General features: G+C 46.4%; 1 protein-coding gene across 1 annotated transcript in view; it reads left to right on the top strand.

Moving 5' to 3' along the window:
• LOC124797819 (urocanate hydratase-like) overlaps nt 1-22,006 on the top strand; it is a 376,388-nt gene that overhangs the window by 145,437 nt on the left and 208,945 nt on the right. Inside the window, exons 8-9 of the mRNA XM_047260847.1 lie at nt 978-1,151; nt 9,621-9,838. Coding sequence (XP_047116803.1) covers nt 978-1,151; nt 9,621-9,838 — 392 coding nt within the window. The remainder of the gene's footprint in view (nt 1-977; nt 1,152-9,620; nt 9,839-22,006) is intronic.

The raw sequence follows: 22,006 nt of genomic DNA, 5'->3' as shown, positions 1-22,006 counted from the left end.
CCCAGCACTATTTAGAAAGTTTTCTCTGTAAAGGAACATTTCTAAATTTTCAGTAAATAGACGTGCATGCCACCAAGGTTATTGCCGAACTGGGGGCTCTCAGAAGGACCCTTTGCCGTTTTGCTCATGCATGTACCAATTTCACATCCCATCGGACCACGTCAAAGAAGGGCGTGAAACAAGAGAACTGAAAGAGCGTAAGAGCCCTGTGCTGCTTAGGATCATGTTCAAATTCAGTCGAATGGTTTTGAACGGTTCCTAGAGGTTCCAACCTATACGCAAAAGCAAAACATGCGGTCGTACTGCATGCCAAAGGGGTGACATCACATTCAGTGGAGTTGCTAGCCCACGATCTTCTTAGACAAGGCTTGAAGCGTCAGGTAGATGTCAGCAGTATAAAAGACTGTGAAGAACGTCTCTTGCTACTCATCGCACTGTGAACTGTCGGTTTCGACTGCGAAAAGTCCCAAGAAAAGAAAATGGTTTCACTGACGCCCTTTATCCCACCCGTTGAGGCCTTTTAGTGTCTATGCTGAGAGGTGGTGAGTGTGAAATGTTTTCCTCGGCCACTCATAAGAATGTTGCGTGATTTCAACGCTGGGCGTCGCACTTCTGACCTCCGACGTACACCCGTCAAAGGAAGGGATGAAATGTGGGTAAGAGCGGCTGTGACCACCTTCCAATCGTGTAGCACGTCCACGGTGGCGTCAGGCATGATTGCGGTGAAATTTGGTGCCAGAGTGACATCAGTAGCCCACTCTCGACTGAGACACCCACGCATGTCTGACGACCTGTCTTCACAGCTTTGCTCCCGACAGTACCTCATCTCCTATCTTACAAACATTTCATTCTGATAACATAAAACGTTCGCATTTAAAAATAAGCAATAAATGAAATCAGAATTGTCTTTTAAAATGAGTGTTGACAGACGGCTCAGCGAGCGTGATAACAAACGTTCGTTGTGTGTTGTGTTTCAGGCGACCAGCATTGGCTACCACGGCAACATTGTGAACCTGTGGGAGCGACTGGTGAGGGAACTTCGCGAGAAGGGCGACCTGCTGGTGGATCTGGGGTCGGACCAGACGTCTTGCCACAATCCCTTCCAGGGCGGCTACTACCCTGTGCAGCTGGACTTCCATGAGGCGCAGAAGGTGCGTGCGGCGCAGACCGCGGGAGGTCCACTTACTCAATCTATATGTCGTGTCTGTCCTTTCGGCCCGTAATTCAGGTGAGGACGATCAATCGATCACTCCAGTGTGGATACACTCCAAGCTCGAAGTCTGGCGTGATCGGCAAAATGCCGCGAGAAATGAGGAAAATGGGCAAGGGGCACTATATTAGTAGTGTGTAGGTAAATGGAGAACGCTAATGTAATCCTTGCAATTGCCCTGACCACAGTGTCTAGATGGCTCAGTGGTCAGAGCATCGTTCTCGTAAGCAGACGACCCTTGTTCGAATCCTGCTCCGGCACAAATTTTCAAATTTCCCCACTGATTTAAATAAATGCTCACGGGTAGCTATGTCACTAATTCCTTTGGTTCTTGATAACTGATTCGTCCATTGTTCACAAATAACGCAGCGATCTCCTGGACTGTAGAATAACTGACGACGCGACTATTTGTGCCTTCAGTATGAGTACAGCTTTTCTCACACTTTGATCTGATGCGCTTAAGGGGGGTAGGACGTCAGACGGACCGACTTGGAGCAGGAGAGGCACCACAGGACATTTTAATTTCCACTGTCTATACTTTCACAAAAAAATTCATAAAACTTTGTTAGTATGACCAGTAAGGATTCAGAATTCACACTCGTAGCAGTGGAAGTTCGAAAACATAACGAAATAATTTTTTTTACATGTGAAATTTCATCATTTTTTCACTTACTGATGGCAGCATTTGTTGCTATAGGTACACTTTTCTTAATAAGTAAGAGAGATCCTTCGTTGAATTGTGCACAGCATACAAACCATACTTAAAGGTGTATGAAACTCTAGAAGTTTCGAAATCTATTAAAAACTGTGGTAAAAATTGAGGTAATTAACTACAAAATTTGTGTTTTTCCTAAACATGAAGTTTAAAATATAACAGTTCATTCGTTTTTTCATAAATTAAATAAATTCTAGTTTCATACACCTGTGAGTATGGTTTGTATGATGTACGAAATTCATCGAAGAACCTCTCTAACTTATGAAGAAAAGCGTACCTATAGCAACAAATGCAGCCATTAGTAAATGAAAACAATTATGAAATTTGACACGTAAAAAAAATTATTTTGTTATGTTTTCGAACTTCTACTGCAATGAGTGTGAATCCTGAATCCTTCCTGGTGATGCTGACAAAGTTTTATGAATTTATTTCTAAAAGTATAGACAGTGGAATTTAAAATGTCCTGAGATGCCTCTCCTGCTCCAAGGCGGCCCGTTTGACGTCCTACCCCCCTTAATTGACTGGCCTCCATTGTCTCTCTGTGGTGGTTGCATTAAAGATGCCGGAGTGAAAAAGTTGCCAAATTTGATTTCCAGCTGGTGGCCAGACAAACACCGACGGGAACGTTGTATTTCTCGGTTTGTCAAAACAAACAGAGAAGGCGGACAAGGATGATGAAGAGAACTGCACGGTTTCCTCTTGACCAACAGGGTAGGCTCAAACTACCTTCTTAATAAAATGACCATCAAAGGTGCTACCTGTACTTCTATGCGAATTAAAACTTGGTAGGCAGAACTTTCTTTAAACAATCACTACCAGCATGCACTCCTCAAAAGATATTTATTTGATTTCTGAGGATCTGCCCGTCTGAGAACACAAATAATTGTGATTTAGTAGTCGCAGCAATCTAGACATCACACAAAAATTAATGAACACATTTCCTTCACTAACCACAAATTCTCAAGTCTTCAGTAAAGGTTCCATTCAGGTAATTTATAGTTCCAACTGCTGCAATAATTAGTATAGACTTTAAATTCAGGATGATAAATGTGTTTCGCTGTTCCAGTTTAAAAAAAGACAAGAAACTTTGGCAACAACAATTAAAGCAAGATTACCAATTACGAATTATGCTGTAACTCTAGAATGAAATTTTCACTCTACAGCGGAGTGTGCGCTGATATGAAACTTCCTGGCAGATTAAAACTGTGTGCCGGACCGAGACTCGAACTCGGGTCCCGAGTCTCGGTCCGGCACACAGTTTTAATCTGCCAGGAAGTTTCATATCAGCGCACACTCCACTGTAGAGTGAAAATTTTATTCTAAAAACATCCCCCAGGCTGTGGCTAAGCATGGTCTCCGCATTATCCTTTCTTCCAGCAGTGCTAGTTCTGCAAGGTTTGCAGGAGAGCTTCTGAGAAGTTTGGAAGGTAGGAGACGAGGTACTGGCGGAATCAAAGCTGTGAGGAAGGGGCGTGAGTCATACTTGGGTAGCTCAATTGGTAGAGCACTTGCCCGCGAAAGGGAAAGGTCTCGAGTTCAAGTCTCGGTCTGGCACACAGTTTTAATCTGCCAGGAAGTTTTATACTGTAACTGCTTCTCTCCAGTGTAGGATATTGAAAATTTCTTATTTGCTATGAACTCAGAACTAAACTTCACTCGATAGTATTAAAAGTGCATCTTATTTTCCCTGGCCTTATCCACTGTTTTCATACAGTTTGCATGTTAATCTGCATTTCGCAATGTCAGTGGTATAGAGTGGCTGAATATACTTCCTGTGAAATTTGTGTACCCCATTTGCCTAGTATTATCTCACTTGAAAGTGTATGTTTTCGAAATATTTACGTATCGCCGGCCGGTGTGGCCGTGCAGTTCTAGGCGTTTCAGTCTGGAACTGCGGGACCGCTACGGTCGCAGGTTGGAATCCTGCCTCGGGCATGGATGTGTGTCATGTCCTTAGGTTAGTTAGGTTTAAGTAGTTCTTAGTTCCAGGGGACTGATGACCTCAGATGTTAAGACCCATAGTTCTCAGAGCCATTTGAACCATTTGAGCCATTTACGTATCGCAAAACTGGAGGGTAACCTTTGTACCAGCCCGGTATTGACATACTCGGATGTGGGAAACCACCTAAAATCCACATCCAGGCTGGCCAGCATGCTGACGCTCGTCATTAATCAATAAGTCAATTACCGTCCCCGCAAACGGAATGTCGTTTTCTCCAATAGCTTAGGAGTTGAAGGTTTTATTTAAGTGCTCATGGAAATAGTTCTTTCTTACCACATAACATGTCCGCCCCCGGTAGCTGAGTGGACAGTCTGCCGCCGGCAGTGCTGCGAGGCGGTCACGCGCCAGAGCGCTGCGGGCGAGGCGCGCACCGTGTGTTTGTGTTTACTTCGGCCGCTGTAAGTGCCGTTTTTCCCTCCTAGACCACCATCGTGCACAACTATCGGAAGAAGACATTACGTTTCAACGTGTTCCGACTTCGCCCGACCCAAGGCCCTGGAGGTAGACAGATTTATTCACGATGAAGTTAAAATACCACCAACGGATCTAATTGGTATCCACTTGTCCAACGTTAGTAGTACCGTCTACGTCAAAATGATCAACGATGCGGCGTGCGACAAGGTGCTTCAAGAGGCAAAACGTGGACTGCGCTTCTGTGATTCCGACGGCATCGTCGGACCTGTTACCGTCGACCACGCAGGTCTCGGCACGCGGACGATAAGGATCTTCGAACTGCCGTTCGAACTACCTGCAGACGTCGTCATCGAGGCGCTTCGTCCATATTTCAACGTTCTGGAACATGTTGCCGAACGATGGGTACAATTTCAAACCTATCCCGTTTTAAATGGTGTTAGACAGGTCCGCATCGAGTTGCAGAAACACGTGCCTTCCTATCTACGTATCGGAGGCTGCCGTGCCTTTATAATGTACGACGGCCAACCCCGGACCTGTTCCGGTTGCGGGAAAGAAGGTCACCTACGGTCTGAATGCATTCAACGACGTGTCGCGCAGCTCCCGTTGTCGGAAGCGTCCGTCACGCCCACGATGACCACTCTACCGGTCACTTACGCAGCGGCTCTTGCCACGTCTACAGTTTTGTCCAGTCCGTCGCCCGGTCCTTCCGATCGCCACGTCCCACCGTCCCAGTCACCTATGGACGGTGCGAACGTCCCACCTGACAACCTTGCCACCGAACAGGCTCCCGCACCGGACGCTGAGGAGAACAGTACTTCTTCACAACACCTGTTTGACAATTTCATTGTACCCACCGACGCCTTCGAACCAGGTCACGCTCCTCCTTGCCGTCGTCCAACACTTAGGAACACGTGCGCAAACAACGCTCGCCACGTAGGCGCAAAAGCCGTCGCCGTTCACCCACGGGCTCTCCGAGCGTCGCCACCCGCGACGACGAAGACGACACCCAACCAGCCAACATTTCCACGCAAAGGTCGGCGGACAACTTTCATGATGAACCAGACATTTCGCAGGACGGGACCACCATGGAGGTCGCTACGCACAATGTAACGATCGGTGCGCAGGTTGAGACACCTGTCTCCCCGCCGACAACTCCAGATCTCTCTCACCACGACGCAATTCCCATGGACATCGGACAGACCCACGGCACAGGAGCATGGGCCGACGATATTGAGGAAGATACGCCCCCTCCTCCGGATGAATTGCCTCCGTCGGACAAGGCTGCCCGTTAACATCAAAAGCGAGGCACTACAGCTGATGGGACGGTACTTCCTGACGGTGCCCTCCTCTTACTTCCCTTGGTGATGGTAGATGCGCGTCCACCACCACTGAAACAAACGTACCGGTTCGCCACAATGAACATCAACATGATCGGCACTGCACCCAAGCTGCAACTCCTATGTGACATGCTTCGGGCCTCTGACGTCGACGTCGCCCTTCTTCAGGAAGTACGCGTTGCCACACTACCACCAGTCTACGGCTACGACTCATACACGTCCACATGTGATTAATCAGGGCGCGGAGTGGCTTTCTACATACGCGAAGGAATCCCACTCAAGGACACGACAATCCTTCCCTGTGAAAGGGTCATGGCTGTTACCATCTACGACACGCGCGTCATCAATATCTACACTCCGTCTGGCTCCACGAACGGTCGGCAGCGGTCCACTTTCTTCGGACATGACGTGGCGCCCCTGTTTTCTGGACGCTATGATCGCCTTATCATGGGAGGCGATTTCAACTACGTCCTCCATACGCAGGACCATATGCCTGGTTATTCCCCATGCCCAGCGCTGCTCACCTTAATCGAGGATTTTCATCTAGTGGACGTTTGGGAGAAAATTCATGGCAATACCCCCGGTTTTACCCATTATACAGCACATTCTGCGAGCAGACTTGACCGGTTTTATGTCTCTGCCCACCTTGGCAATGAAGTCGCCCAAGCTGAACGATGGCCCCTTGCTTTTTCGGACCACTGCGCCGTCATTTGCTCCCTGGCTCTGCCACCTCAGTCAGTGCGGCGCATCAGAGGTTATTGGAAGCTTAATACCTCCCTCCTTAATTATCCACACTGCCGACAATGTATTGCCACTACATGAGCGTCTTTCGAAAGACGCCTCCCGCAGTACACATCCACGTTCCATTGGTGGCTCAAAAGTGCCAAACCTGCGATCAGAAAAGTCTTCATGCATTGTGGCAAGGAAGCAGCAGCATGCCATCGAGACACCACAAATCTTCACTACGCCGTCCTCCGTGAACTCGATGCGCTCCCTCCATCACCTGACACCCATCGGGAACGACAGCGTACTAAAGCTCGTCTCCTCTCTCTCCAACGCGCACGACTGCATGGTGTCGTGGTGCGTTCCCGACGACAAGACCTCCTCCACGACGAAACCCCATCCACAATCCACGCCGCATCCGACCAAAGTCGTCGACGTCGACTTTTCGTCCCCAACATCATGACCTCCGATGGTGTTCACCACACAACACAGGCGGCAGCGGTGTCTGCCTTTGCTGAACGTTATCGCCAATTTTATGATGATGAACCGATGGCGACGCCAATTCCTGATGATCTCCGTCCTTCCCCTGATCGGACCCTCACCGTAGCGGAGTCAACATCCATGATGTCTGCAATCACCGCAGAAGAGGTGGTAGATGCGGTCAACAAAGGGGCCAAGAACAAATCACCAGGACCAGATGGTCTCCCAGTGGAGTTTTACCGGGCGTTCACCACGTTAATGCTTCCTCGCTGGACGGAAATGATTCAGGAACTCTTTACTACGTCCTTCCCAATTCCACCTGAATTCGTCACTGGCATTCTTCTCCCTGTCCCTAAGCCGAAGGGAGGGTCTCATGTCTCTGCATATCGCCCCCTTACACTACTGAATGCAGACTATAAAATCTATGCACGCCTCTTAGCAGCGCGCATACGCACCGTCTTACCTAAGGTCCTTTCACCTGAGCAGACTGCACGTGATTGTGGGGCCACCTTACAAACAGCCCTAGGAGAATGCCTTGACCTCATCGCACTGGCGTCGGGTCGGTTTGTCGCCTTCGTGTAGCACCGGTCTCCGTCGATCTCACGAGTGCCTTTGATAGCGTTCGACACCCATTCCTCCTCATGGTGGCGACACGTATGGGGTTCCCATTACTTTTTGTCGATGCAATTCGCCGGTTACTACTTCCCGCGGTCTCGATGGTACAAGTTAATGGGAGGCTTGTAGGACCGATTCCTATACGCCGCTCTGTGCGTCAGGGATGCCCTATGTCTACTTTACTATATGCCATTGCACTTGAGCCCCTCATCACTGGTCTTACGACTGCAGTGTCTCACTTTGCGTGACTACACCTTTCACTGCAGGGCTTATGCGGACGACCTCCTCTGTCGCACCTGCTCCTCCACGGAACTCAATGACGCCATCCAATGGATCCACTAGTATGGACGCCTTTCTGGTAGCATTCTTAATGTCCGTAAATCGACTATGATGCACACTGGGCGCGGCCTCCCGGCTATGGTGCCGAACCCACTCCCAGTCAGTACCACCCTTCGTTACTTGGGTATCGAATTTACGAGCTCCACACACCGCACAGTGGCCCTGGCTTACCGGCGGCTTTTGCAGTCGATTCGGCACCATGTCCGCGGTCAAGTGCACCGTAATTTAAACCAACTCCAACGTGTGTCCTATGTCAACATGTATGTCGCCCCTAAACTGGTACACGCCGCCCAGATCCTCCCAATGCCGTTACTTCTTGGCCGCCGCATCCAATCAGCCTTTGGATATTTCGTGTCAGCAGGGGCACTTTTCAAAGTGCGCTACAACACTCTAACACTGCCTCCTGCAAAAGGTGGCCTCTGACTCGTCAACGTGCGTGCACGATCTTCTGCACTCTTTGTCCATACTATGTTGCGGCGCTGGCAGGGGCCGGTCCCGTCCTTAACTTGCAGTCTCTTAGATATCCTCCGACTAGCTTCTCTCGATCCACCGATCAATGTGGCACCTATTTCTCCATTATTGCACCATGTTGCCAATTATTTCATAGAACTCAGCTACGTTCGGGCAGATCTTCCAGTCACCCGTCCTCCCCGTACAAAGGATTATTATCTTTTGTTTATCCTGTACAACCCTTGCGACCTCATGGTGCTACAGCATCCTGACATTAACTGGCGAACGGTTTGGGGGTGTGTGCATGCACCCTTTTTACCGTCGTCTGTGTCTGCACTCTGGTATGTTTTAGTCTATGGAAAATTCCCGACTAATAGTCGACTTTATCGCATAGGACTGGCCATCTCCCCACTCTGCCCTGACTGTCAGCTCGAAGACACCGACGAGCACCGTCTTACGTGTCCCCTGAAACAAAACGTATGGCTCCTCATCCAACGCATCGTGGGCTTTTACCTCCGTGCCCCGCCAACGATGGTAGCCCCGGATTTCCTATTGTTGCCCCAGACATTTCACTACCCTCTTGCTAAGCACCATACCCTAATCTGGTTTCGAGGACAGGCTTTAGAATACCTGTTTCAGAGTGGTCCGCATACAGTCCTTGACTTCTGGTACAAAGTTGTGATCGCGCAGAGCACCCTCACCCGAAAACCATCTTACCGGCAAACTTTTGCCGGTTATCTCCGCAGTGTCTTCCTTGACCACCCTCAAAGTTAGGGTGTGCCGTGCCTACCTGTCACATGATGCAACACCCTTATCCACGTTCTCATGCTTCGACTAAAAAAAACAAATAAAAAAAGGAAGAAAACAGAATATGTTATATTTTGTTGTATTTAATGTTTCTTAATATCTTTTGGTTTAACTAACAGTCATTTGTATATGTTTAAATGGTACCTTGAAGAAATCTTGCATAGTGAATATATATGTGCTTTTAGTTTGTTCAATAAAGATTATTAAAAAATAAATTTTAAAAAACTGGTCTGTGCGACAGACTGTCACTCCTAAGGGCCCGGGTTCGATTCCCGGCTGGGTCGGAGATTTTCTCCGCTCAGGGACTGGTTGTTGTGTTGTCCTAATCATCATCATATCATCCCCATCGACGCGCAAGTCGCCGAAGTGGCATCAAATCGAAAGACTTGCACCCGGCGAACGGTCTACCCGACGGGAGGCCCTAGCCACACGACATTATTATACCACACAACATATTGCTTACAATTTCTTGAATCTGATCTGTTATTTGCGACGAAGAAAGACTCCAGGCAGCGTGTGCTGTGGCAGGTGCTGTCTGAAGAGCCGGAGCGTTTCTCGTCGATGGTGCAGGCGAGCCTGGTGCGGCACGTGGAGGCGGTGAACGAGCTGTCGGCGGCCGGGATGCGCTTCTGGGACTACGGCAACGCCTTCCTGCTGGAGGCGCGCCGCGCGGGCGCCGACGTCGAGAAGGCGGGCGCCGGACCACTCGCCTTCCGCTACCCCACCTACGTGCAGGACATCATGGGGTGAGTCCCTCGTACTCTGGGCGCTCTTCAACAACAGTATGAGAAACGTGCTCTCTAAAATGAGCCAATTACTGCTAGTCATTAACACTAACTCTACCATGAAGGCGGCCTGCAACATACATCTAATTGGTCCTGAACACAGTTTAAATTTGCCAGGAAGTTTCAGACAGGTATCTCTTTGGGACACTCCGAAACTCTCACTGGTGCCAGCCAGTCAGAGCACTGGGTAAGTATTCTTCCGTTGGGATGGCTCATGCAGTTTGAGCACAAAACATTCTCTTTCTTGGTAGCACATCGAGTGGACGTGATTTAGACACTTGTCTTGTGTTGTGACCAGAAGCGGAACAAAACATGCTAACTAATATTTCCAGGTGGCGAGTACAAAATGAACACTTTTGTAAAAAGTCACTGTACATTCAGTTAATCACAATACAGCAGTTAGTTCGGATGCAAAGTCCACACAACTTAAAATTGAAAATTGATTCATTCAAGAAATTAATCTTCCCACTCTGAGTTTTAAGATGAAATACGGAGTTCTCATGAACTGCCAAGTCTGAATAATAGTTAATCAGTCACTGTTCAACTACTGCAGCAATATAGTTAACCACTGAGACTAAGCCCAACTAAGAAGTACCTCCCTCATTTCAATTCGTAATTTACTGTATATTAGCGGCAGAGTCCAACGAGACAGCGATCACTGGTGAGAGCGATGGCTTCGCGCTTGTAGACATCTTGGCTGCTCACTGCAGTTGAGTACCCAAGACTGCACTGCACCCATAACTGTCCTCTAATTGATGGACGGAAGGGTACTCGATCTGTGCTCTTGCGGCCATGTGAGGGAAGTACAGAAAATAGTTCGTGACTACAGCCCCATCGTTGATCATGCAGACACCGCGGTTGGCTATGCTGCCAAGCGAGTTTCACATGGAGCATTCTGCAGGCTCACCAGTAAACATGTAACATGTTGTTATTTACCAGCGGTGGACTCCAGCTGGTGATATTATTTACTGGTGGTGTACGACGGCCAGTGCTATTATTTTGGTAGTTAATGTATGTTGGTGCAGCAACCTATCGTGTCGGGTCGATCCAATGGTTGAGGTGTCCCAGGGCCGACGTAGATGTTGTCCATGGGGATGTGGGCGTCCTTGACAGCTCCGTCCCTTCGCTGGAACTGTGGTCTCGAGACCAGAGGGGCACAGTCTGCAGAATCTGCAGCTAGCCTGTATCATGATCCGGATGGGGCGTCTTGGGAAAAGAAAATCTCGCATTACCAACGTCATATTACTCGGAACCTCGTCGAGGGAACAGTTGTTGTGTGCCTCCAGCCCGTGCCTGATTGCGCGTCTAGACTTTCAGCATCGAGAGGCCCAAATGTCTGATGTTCGAAGCCGATGCTGACTGTTGTTTGCCCCAGAGAAACACAGCAATGAACTCTTCGTCGTGGAGCCGGAAGCGGTCTAGATGTGCAGCACCGGTGGATCGTCATGGACGACTAGTTGTACGGTGGAAAGCCGGGTCTCCTGAGGACGATCCTGAAGTTTTTCCACCGGGCTTTTTTCCGTCCTCAGAGGCGAGAAAAAGCTTCAAAGTAATCTTTCTAGTATGATCCTTCTGTAATTTGTCCATTTCATGTTCAAAGTCTGGGCGATGCCATTAGATTCCAGATAGAAAGGAGCATCTCACACTCGCTGGATGCCAATCCTTTCGCAAAACTGTCAGAATTCCTGCGAATATAAATGACGGCTGTTATCACAGTGGTTGGCAATCCTTCAATCTAAAAGATGTGTGACAATGCATAAACTGTTTTGGAAGAAGTGATGGACCTCGTACATGAAGCGTAAGGAAATTTACTCTTTGTTTCAACCAAAATAAGCCACTGGGCTCTCAAAAACAGTCCAGTAAAAATGAGATGGACGCGCGACCATGTCTGAGTGGGCAGAGGACAAGGAAACATCGTTTTGAGGGGAGGGGGGACGGTTTGGTGTCGCTGAAAGCACTGACAGTCGCTCAGTCGGAAAGGGTGCGTTCACTGTCCTTATCAATTCCCTTCCAATACACATACTTCCAGGATCTTCTACTCTTCATGAATACGATGTCCCAGCGTCCTTGATGGAGGAGTTCGAGAAGCTGTCGGTGAAGGGCTCTGGAAACAAAATCCCACGTCTCTACATTCTCACTTTCCAGAAGGAGGACACCCTAGAACACCGTCAATTCATGACGATACTGCTAATTGGTGGCTACCTCCGGCTGGTGGATGAGTTTCTTATCGATTGGCCAGTCCATGATGATGTAATGTGAGACGTCTCGCAGAACTGGATTGTAAGGAACCAGCTTAGCGACGGAAGCTGCACTAATGATGAATTGTGCCACTGCCTCCGTTGAATCCACATGCACATATAACCAAACTTCCAGAATTGTGTCGAAAGATGCGCCTTGTAAAGCTGTAAAGCGAGAGAGAATATCAATATTTGCGTGTTGCGTGGCGGGACAATAGTGAATGCCATATTTGTATGTAAAGAAGAACATAGGCCAATACTGTCCTTCGACGTATGCTATTACCCACTTGAAAGAGAGGTAGTAAGGTCTTGTCGTCAGTTAAAAGGCGAGAACGTTGACCGTAAACGCAGTCGTAGAGATTCTTGAGTTCAAACATGATGGGCAGAGCTTCCTTCTCGATTTGGCTATGAATACACTGAGCCATGGTCAGCGTACTGGAAGCAAAAGCGGTGGGACGTTCTAGGCCTTACACTTTATGGGAGATGATGCTCCCGCCCATAATCTAAGGCATCTCCGGGAACTATGATGAGCTTATGAGCATCACACAGGCCTAAGCAGATGGAGTTTGTGAGCGCCAGTTTGAGGTAACGAAAAGCCTGCTGTCATTTTGCTGACCAGTGTCATTCTAAAGCCTTGCGTAACAGATGGTGCAACGGTTCTGCAATGACTGTCGCGTGAGGAATAAATTTTCTGTAACATTTCAGGTAGCTGTGGATTCACTACAACTGCCTCACATAGGTTTCAGAAGGAAGATTTAAGATGATTTCGACATGTTTTTGGATGATGCAGCATTAAAGAAATAAAGACAAAAAAATATGTTTCTCCGAGTTACACTTTAAGTTAGCCATCTCAAGAACCTGAAATAGTTTATCTAGGTTGTGCGACAGATCCGTTGCGTCTGTGCCCATGATAATAATGTCATCCAGGTCACTAGCCATCCCTGAGACGCAGTATGTCAGTTGCTCCAGACAGAATTGGAACATGGCTGGGACACTGGTGTCCCAAGTGGCTTGCATGTTCATCCATAAGCAACTGGAGATAATCTTACAGCAGTTGAAGCTTTGTTAAAATGGTTCCCCAGTTAGTTTCGCCATGATTTTCTCCACCTTTGTTATGTGGTTAAGTGTCCGCAACAGTTTTGACATCTAATCTGTTCTAGTTTCTCGACCAGCACAATGGATGTAGCCCACTACCTAGTGCAAATCGGAGTGAGGAGGACACCACCTCCTGCAACCTTCGGGGCTCCAACCGTAGTTTCATAGCCTCAGACGCAAGTCGTTTGCCTCTGCATGTAGGGTGGGCTAAGTCATACCTGGCTGACAGAATCATGCAACTCCTGGCCAACTTGGACAAGAGATCGAGGTCTAAAATATTAGCATCAACTGGGGCTTGCATACCGGCAACCATGCATTGAGAACTGCAACTTAGTATCGGATGATTTGAAAGAAATGGCCACAGACGGCATTGTCATCATTAATGTAGCTGGTCAGTTTTTGTGGAATGACTACAATGGTGGTGATTTTAATTGTCCATACGAATGCGTATTGAGTATCATCAAGGAGGATCTGGTATATGTCTGAAAAATATTTGGAGCATCGTCGATGGATATCTCCAAATTTAAAGTGCTTGTAGAACAGAGCAGAATTACATTGGCAGAAAGAACCCCAGGGCATCTGTCAAAGCCGTCATCTGAGAGACACTTAATACCCACATTAATTCGTACGGCGGAGTTATAGACTCCAGCTTTGTCGCCCAGCTTCAGCAAACAGTACACTTGGCTTTCGAAGAATAACTCTGCTGACATGGATGAGTGACAAAACAATTCAAGCAAGGGCTTAACTACTTTGAAGTCTGAAGGCCTATCATATTCTGAGGGAAAACACAAAAAGGGCTTCAGTCACAAAGGGTTCAGACCAAACACTGAAAGAATGTAGATACAGGAACCATCCATATAGCAGTTGTAAATTGTCGTAGCTGTGTTGGGAAAGTACCAGAGCTTCAAGCGCTAATAGAAGGCCATGATGCTCAAATCGTTATAGGCACTGAAGGTGGCTAAAGCCGGAGATAAGTTCAGCCGAAATTTTTGCGAAGAACCTAACGGTGTTCCGAAAGGATAGCCTAAACATGGCGGTGGCGTGCTTGGTGCTGTTAGAAGTAGTTTATCTTGTCACGAAATTGAAGTAGATAGTTCCTGTGAGTTAGGATGGGCAGAGGTCATTATTGGCAAACGGAATAAAATAATAATTGGATCCTTTTACCGAACTCCCAATTTTGATGATGCAGTTGCTGAAAGGTTCAAAGAAAACTTGAGTTTGATTTCATCAACGTACCCGACTCACACGATTATAGTTGGTGGTGACTTTAATTTACCCTCGATATGTTGGTGAAAATAAATGTTTAATTCCGGAGGTACGCATAAAATATCATCCGAAATTGTGCTAAACGCATTCTCTGAAAATTATTTCAAGCAGTTAGTTCATGAGCCCACGGGAATAGTAAACAGTTGTGAAAACACACTTGACCTCTTGGCAACAAATAATCTTGAGTTAGTAACCAGCATCAAAATGGATACAGGGATTAGTGAATACAGGGTTGTCGTAGCGAGGCCATCTCCACTCCTTCCAAATCAACAATGTAAGTGTAGAGCAGATCTGGCTTGAATTCAAAGAAATACTATCGGCAGCAATTGACAGACTTAGATCAGATATATTAACAAACGACGAAGCTGATCCCCCATGGTACACAAAACGGGTCAGAACACTGTTGCAGAAACAACGAAAAAAAATGCCAAATTTAAACAGAGGCAAAATCTTCGAGATTGGCGCTCTTTCACAAAAACTCGAAATTTAGCGCAAATTCAATGCGAGATGCTAATAATACTTTTCACAACGAAACGTTGTCCCGAAACCTGGCACAAAATCCAAAGAGATTCTGGTCGTATGTGAAGTATGCTAGCGGCAAGACACAATCAATGTCATCTCTGCGAGACAGCAATGGAGATACTATCGAAGACAATGCTGCCAAAGCAGAATTACTAAACACAGCCTTCCGAAATTTCTTCACCAAAGAAGACGAAGTAAATATTCCAGAATTCGAATCGAGAACAGCTGCCAACATGACTAACGTGGAAATAAATATCCTCGCAGTGGTGAAGCAGCTTAAATCACTTAACAAAAGCAAGTCTTCCGGTCCAGATTGTATACCAGTTAGATTCCTTTCAGAGTATGCTGATGCAATAGCTCCATATTTAACAATCATACGCAACCGTTCCGTACCCACAGACTGGAAAGTTGCACAGGTCACACCAATATTCAAGAAAGATAGTGGGAGTAACACACTAAATTACAGTCCCGTATCATTAACGTCGATATGCAGCAGGATTTTGGAACATATATTGTGTTCGAACATTTTGAATTACATCGAAGAAAACGGTCTGTTGACAGACACTCAATACTGATTTAGCAACCATCATTCTTCTCTTTACTCGCACGAAGTGTTGAGTGCTATTGACAAGTATTTCAAATTGATTCCTAATTTCTGGATTTCCGGAAGGCTTGTAGTGAAATTGCTTGTTTATGGAATATCATCTCAGTTACGTGACTGGATTCGTTATTTCCTGTCAGAAAGGAGACATTTCGTTGTAATTGACGAAAAGTCATAAAGTAAAATAGGAATGACTTCTGGCATTCCCCAAGGTAGTGTTGTAGGCTCTTATCTATATAAACGATTTGGGAGACAATCTGAGCAGCCGTCTTAGATTGTTTGCAGATGACGCTGTCGTTTATCGACTAGTAAAGTCATCAGAAGAACAAAATAAATTGCAGAACGATTTAGAAACGATATCAGTATGGTGCGAAAATTGGGAATTGACCATAAATAACGGAAAGTTCGAGGTCATCCACAAGAGTGCGAAAAGAAATCCGTTAAACTTCGGTTACACGATAAATCAGTCAAATCTATAGACCGTAAACTCAACTAAGTACCTAGGAATTACAATTACAAACAACTTAAATTGTAAATAACACATAGAAAATGTTTTGGGCAAGGCTAACCAAAGACTGCGTTTTATTGGCAGGACACTTAGGAAATGTAACAGATCTACTAAGGAGACCGCCTACACTACGCTTGTCCGTTCTCTTTTAGAATACTGCTGCGCGGTGTGGGTCTCACGAAATAAGGGAGAGAGTGTCACTGAAATGATGCAGGATTTGGAGCGGACATCATTAAAACAAAGGCGTTTTTCGTTGTGGTGGAATCTTCTCACGAAATTTCGATCACCAGTTTTCTCCTGTGAATGCGAAAATATTTTTCTGACGCCGACCTACATAGGGAGAAACGATCAGCATAATAAAATAAGGGAAATCAGAGCTCGCATGGAAAGATATAGGTGTTCGTTATTTCCCCGCGCTATACGCGGTTGGAATAATAGAGAATTGTGAAGGTGGTTCGATGAACTCTCTCCTAGGCACTTAAATGTAATTTTAAGAGTGTAGATGTAGATGTAGAGGGCGAACGGTAGGATTCAGGTTGACAGTGGTTGCAGCGGGACGAGAGCTGACCGAGCTGTGACACTGTTCACGAATCAGAAAGAGTGGTGAGCGATCCTGAAAAGCCATCGACATCAGCTGTGATTAGCAGTAAATAAGAGATTAAATATGAGTCGTTCAACTTCAGAAGCTCATTTCTGAGGTTCCTGTAGGGCGAATGAATTAAAATCATGTCATACACCAAGGATCCTCATATGACTGTTTACAGTTGTCATTCCGACAATGGCATTCGTAATCCTAGGCCAGTCCTTGTAATCTTGCGATCCACTCACGATAACTTTGTCCATTTCTCTTAGTGTAAGTAAAACATTTATGTCTTGCTGCTGCTACCTGGATTTTTGTGTCAAATTAATCGGCGAGTTTCACCTTGAGTTGTACATTCGTTACTTAACTAGGTTCTACTTTGGGGTTAAGTTGTTGTAATAGTCTATACATTTCAGGACCCGACTGCACAATCACAAAAGGTTTTGATGAGTTTCAACTTCAATGAAATGAGCCACGAGTTGATTGAAGTTGGTAATGTAATTCATCCTTGGCTGCAACTTCTCATCAAAGCTGAGAAATGGAGGCTGAATTGGCCGCTTCCCTTCAGAATGGAGTCAGTATGGGAGACGCAGTTGTTTACTTCTTTCGACGCTTTTTTAAGGCGAACCAGCTTTGCTAACAATAATTCCTGGGTTCAAACGTTTCCGTTCGGAGAGTCCATACTGCAGTGAGAAAACATATGATTAGCACAATCTGTAAGGGCGATGAAAACACCAAACTACATAAAAAGTTCAGAAAATGTTCCTTATCCTGAGTGGCCACACTGGGAATATCCGAAATCACGAAAGCTGAAACACCATCGTTGCCATTTATGTTTTGACCAGAAGTGGAACAATATTCACTAAAGTTCCCTATCCTGAGTGGCTACACTGGGAATATACGAAATCAGGAAAGCTGAAACACCATCGTTGCCATTTATGCTGTGACCAGAAGTAGAACAACATTCACTAATTGATATTTCCAGACAGGGACTTCAAAAGAAAACTTCTATTCACGTCACTGTACACACTTTAATTAAAATACAGCAATTAGATCTGATGCAAAGTCCAACTTAAAATTGATTTACTCAAGAAATCAGTCTTCCCACTCTGAGATTTAAGAAGAAATAGAGAGTTCACTTGAAACGCAAAGTCTTAGTAATAGCTAATCGGTCATCATTCGTCTATGTCCGCTACATAATTAACCACTGAGGCTAAGTCCAAACTAAGAAGTTTCTCGTGAGAGGCTAAGTCCAGTTTGGAATTTACTGTACATTAGGGCCAAATTCCGATCAGGAAGTGGTCATTGGTAAGAGCAGTTGCTTCACACTTGTAGACGGTTGTTCATTGCAGTAAAATATCCTGAACTGCGCTGCATCCTTAACTGGAGGGCTAGGGGATGGATGGCATCTTAAAGACACGCTGAGCGGAAGAGCACTCTTTCTGTCCTCCAGCGGGCACATAACAGAGTATGGAGAAAGTAATCCGTGACTGTAGCGCCACCATTGATGAAGGAGACACCGCAGTTGGTGATACTGATGTGAATTCTGAGCGGAGCCTTCTGCAAGCCCACCTTTACACATGCAACATGTTATTTACCGGTTTTGGAATGCTGGTGTGGTGGTGTTACCTACTGGTGGTACACGCCAGCCTGTGCTGCTATTCTGGCGGCTGACGCCTGTTGGCGAGGCAACCCATCAGCCTTAGCTGCGTTGCAGTACAGCGGACGTCCTAGGATACTGCTGCTGCGGTTTCGAGATGCGTGCTTCGACCAAAAAATTTCAGCCCTATAATGACACTGGAGCAAGCGCCGAACGTTAGAGCTGTATTTATGCGATTGCAATCAGTGCGTGATTTGGAGTTACGTAGAATTGTGCCCTTTCATATTGCATTTTTCATTCTAACTCGACATGGAAATTACATTACCTTTGTTCTCGCTTTTGATCTAATCAGAACACAAGGTGATTGGTATCTGTTTCAGAGTTAACCATCTATAAATTCTAGTGGCCTACAAGCGGACTGTCACTAGCAAAATCATGTTTCAGAAATCTGAAAAATTGTTTTGAATATTATTGTTCTATGATATTCGGAGGGGATATTAAACGGTTTAATCTGATTCTGGTACTCATCCAGTATGATTAATTTTATGTATATTGTTTACGGAAACATTAAAATCCACTTTTAATACATTTGGTCTGCGCGAATTTCTTGTCTTGCAACTCCTCCTTTGATCAGGTTTGACCACGTGTTTCATATCTTCATTTGTGAATACTTAAGATTATTTGCTCCATCAAATATGCTCCATTACTTACTTTGCAATCTGATCATTAGCCACGATATCAGCATAAGCGGCACTTGCAGTTACCCTTCGTAACAACTTTACAGCATCTCAGTTATGGTGACGTAAACGCAGTTCATCGAGGTAAGTGGTGACAGAGACGGAATCATCGAAACTTAACTTTTCCACCATACAAACTCTTAGATTTCAGGTTATTAGCCAGTTAGGCCACAAGTGACAAACACATTTGGTCTACACAAATTGAGTTTATTTGGCCTAATGTATTAGTCATGCTCTAATTGAAATGTCAGCTGTGTTACTTTCGATTGACTACTCTTTTTCGATGTGCTTTGCGGAAGTTTTGCAGTCTCCGGAATTGTATATTAATAGAGTGCGTTATCAATGAGCCATGTTAAGTTTTTTTGGGAGGAGGGGGGGGGGGAGGGAATACACGAGGGCTTTTTCTAAGGTAATATCGATCCTGAAATTAAAACCACAATGAAAATACGATGTAGCTCTGCGCAGTATTCGATTTCTTCATGATGAGGGATTCCGCTTGATTTCATCCAGCCCACATCATAACGTAACTGTCATGTTTGACACCAAAGTGCGACAATGGTGTAGGATATAGGCGTTCATGATGCAGACCGCCAGGGAAGGAACTGTCAACTGATATTCTCGTTCAACGAGTGGATTAGAAGGTTCGAGAAAGTCGTCCGCGAAGGGCAGTTCATAACAAGCGAAGAAGACTGTTGTAATGCTGCATTGTCCCTCTTCATGACAATGCTCGACCGGTCATTGCAGCTGCAACAAAGACGCTCCCGCACCGTTTTTCATGAGAAGTGTTTGATCACTCACCATACAGCCCGGGCTAGACTCCCTCTCATTTGCATCTCTTCACTCAATGAAGCACTGCCTGTGAAGTCAGTAATTTGCCACAGACAAGTAGCTGCAGACCAGCGCAGAGAACTGGAAGAAAGCATAGGCGGCTGCCTTCTATGACGAGGGTATTGGAAAGTTGGTACCACGCTATGACAAATGTCTAAATCGTTGGTTCAGATGTTTCAAATGGCCCTAGACTTGGAACTACTTAAACCTAACTAACCTAAGGACATTACACACATCCATGCCCAAGGCAGGCTTGGAACCTGCGACCGTAGCAGCCGCGTGGCTCCGGACTGAAGCGCCTAGAACCGCTCGCCCACCGTGGCCGGCCGGTCTAAATCGAAGCGGCGACTATGTAGAGAAGTAACTGGAAGGCATAGATAAATGTTGCAAGTAAAACATCTTTAACTTCGTCTGTGGTTTCCATTTCGCGACCAGTCGGGCCTCGGAAAACAATAGATCTCGCATTTAAAGCCAGAAACCAGCTTCCTAATCGTAGATGAACTCTCAGGGCCAGTTTCAAAAGCAGCGGTAGGCTTTCAACATCACATAACTGGAGTTAGGAAATGGGCTTGTTTGCTGTGAAATAAGCAACTTCACGGAGAGTGCGACGAGATCTGGAGCACAGCGGCCTTTGAGCACACTACCTTTGTTGCGGATTTCTTTAACACGGTAGCAGGGAGAGGCACGCGGATAGCGGTGCGACCAAAGACAATATTGAAAAATGGTTCAAATGGCTCTGAGCACTATGGAACTTAACTGCTGAGGTCATCAGTCCCCTACAACTTAGCACTACTTAAACCTAACTAACCTAAGGACATCACACACACCCATGCCCGAGGCGGGATTCAAACCTGCGACGTAGCGGTAGCGCGGTTCCAGACTGTAGCGCCTAGAACCGCTCGTCCACCCAGGCCGGCCACAATATTGAACACATGGGTGGTACCATGTCATCTTTTGGGATTAGTTTCGGTTTTCACGAACAGTATGACGATGGACGTATGTGTCTGTGGAGGCCCTGAGAAGACCGGACGTCACCATAGTGCATTTGTCATCGTCATAGGATCCCTGTAGATGGCGTGATGGTTGAGAGTGCCACTATATACACAACACGATCACCTCTGGTTCACATAGCAGGGCCGCGCGGGGTAGCCGCGGGCTCTGAGGCTCCGTGCCACGGTTCGCGCCGCTCCCCTCGCCGAAAGTTCAAGTCCTCCCTCGGGCACGGGTGTGTGTGTTGTCCTTAGCGTCAGTAAGTTAGCTTAAGTAGTGTGTAAGCTTAGGGACTGATGACCTCAGCAGTATGGTCCCGTAGGAATTTACCACAAATTTCCAATTTCGCATAGCCGGGAATGTAGATAACAGCCGCTATATTTCTCACCTGTTAAGCACGGAGGCTGCGCCCAGTGTTTGAAGCCACTGTGAGGTTATCTTTCAGAAAGATAATGCCAGACCGCGTATTCCCCGTGCTGTCCTGATCTTCTTCAATACGTTTGGCGTTCGACAGTTGCCCTGTACAACACGTTCGCCAGATCTACTATCCACTGAAACCATCTGGTCATTGGTTCCCGAGAGACTGACGCGCCACCAGCTCAGTTCGAGTCGATGCTCAGCCGTGGTAGAGGCATTGTTGCTGCCAGAGATGGCACCTCCTTCTACTAAATTTCGCACGCTAGATACCCCCAAATCACCTATAAAATCTAATCATCTATTCTTTCTACTCCACTGTATATGTACAATAAGTAAAACTTCTTGATTTTATATCCTTTATGGTATTGCAACCACGGGTCGTCCTTCAGCTCCGTGCCAGCGTTCATCAATCGTAGTGTCCGACAAGTACCGCGCGGGGTAGCCGCGTGGTCTAGGGTGTCTTGTCACGGTCCGCGTGGCTCCCCCCGTCGGAGGTTCGAGTCCTCCCTCGGGCATGGGTGTGTGTGTTGTCCATAGCGTAGGTTAGTTTAGGTTAGATTAAGTAGTGTGTAAGCTTAGGGACCGATGACCTAAGCAGTTTGGTCACTTAAGATCTTACCACAAATTTACAAAAATTTGTCCGACGAGTGGTTGCGTTCCAGTGGCTTGCTCGGCAAGCTATGACCAGAACTTTCAATGGGTGAGAGAATGCGAAGGAAAATGCAACAGCCGAACACCCTCTGCATCG

The sequence above is a fragment of the Schistocerca piceifrons genome, chromosome 5 (genome assembly GCF_021461385.2).
Source record: "Schistocerca piceifrons isolate TAMUIC-IGC-003096 chromosome 5, iqSchPice1.1, whole genome shotgun sequence".
NCBI classification, from domain to species: Eukaryota; Metazoa; Arthropoda; class Insecta; order Orthoptera; family Acrididae; genus Schistocerca; species Schistocerca piceifrons.
This window is presented reverse-complemented; position numbering and strand designations above follow the sequence as displayed.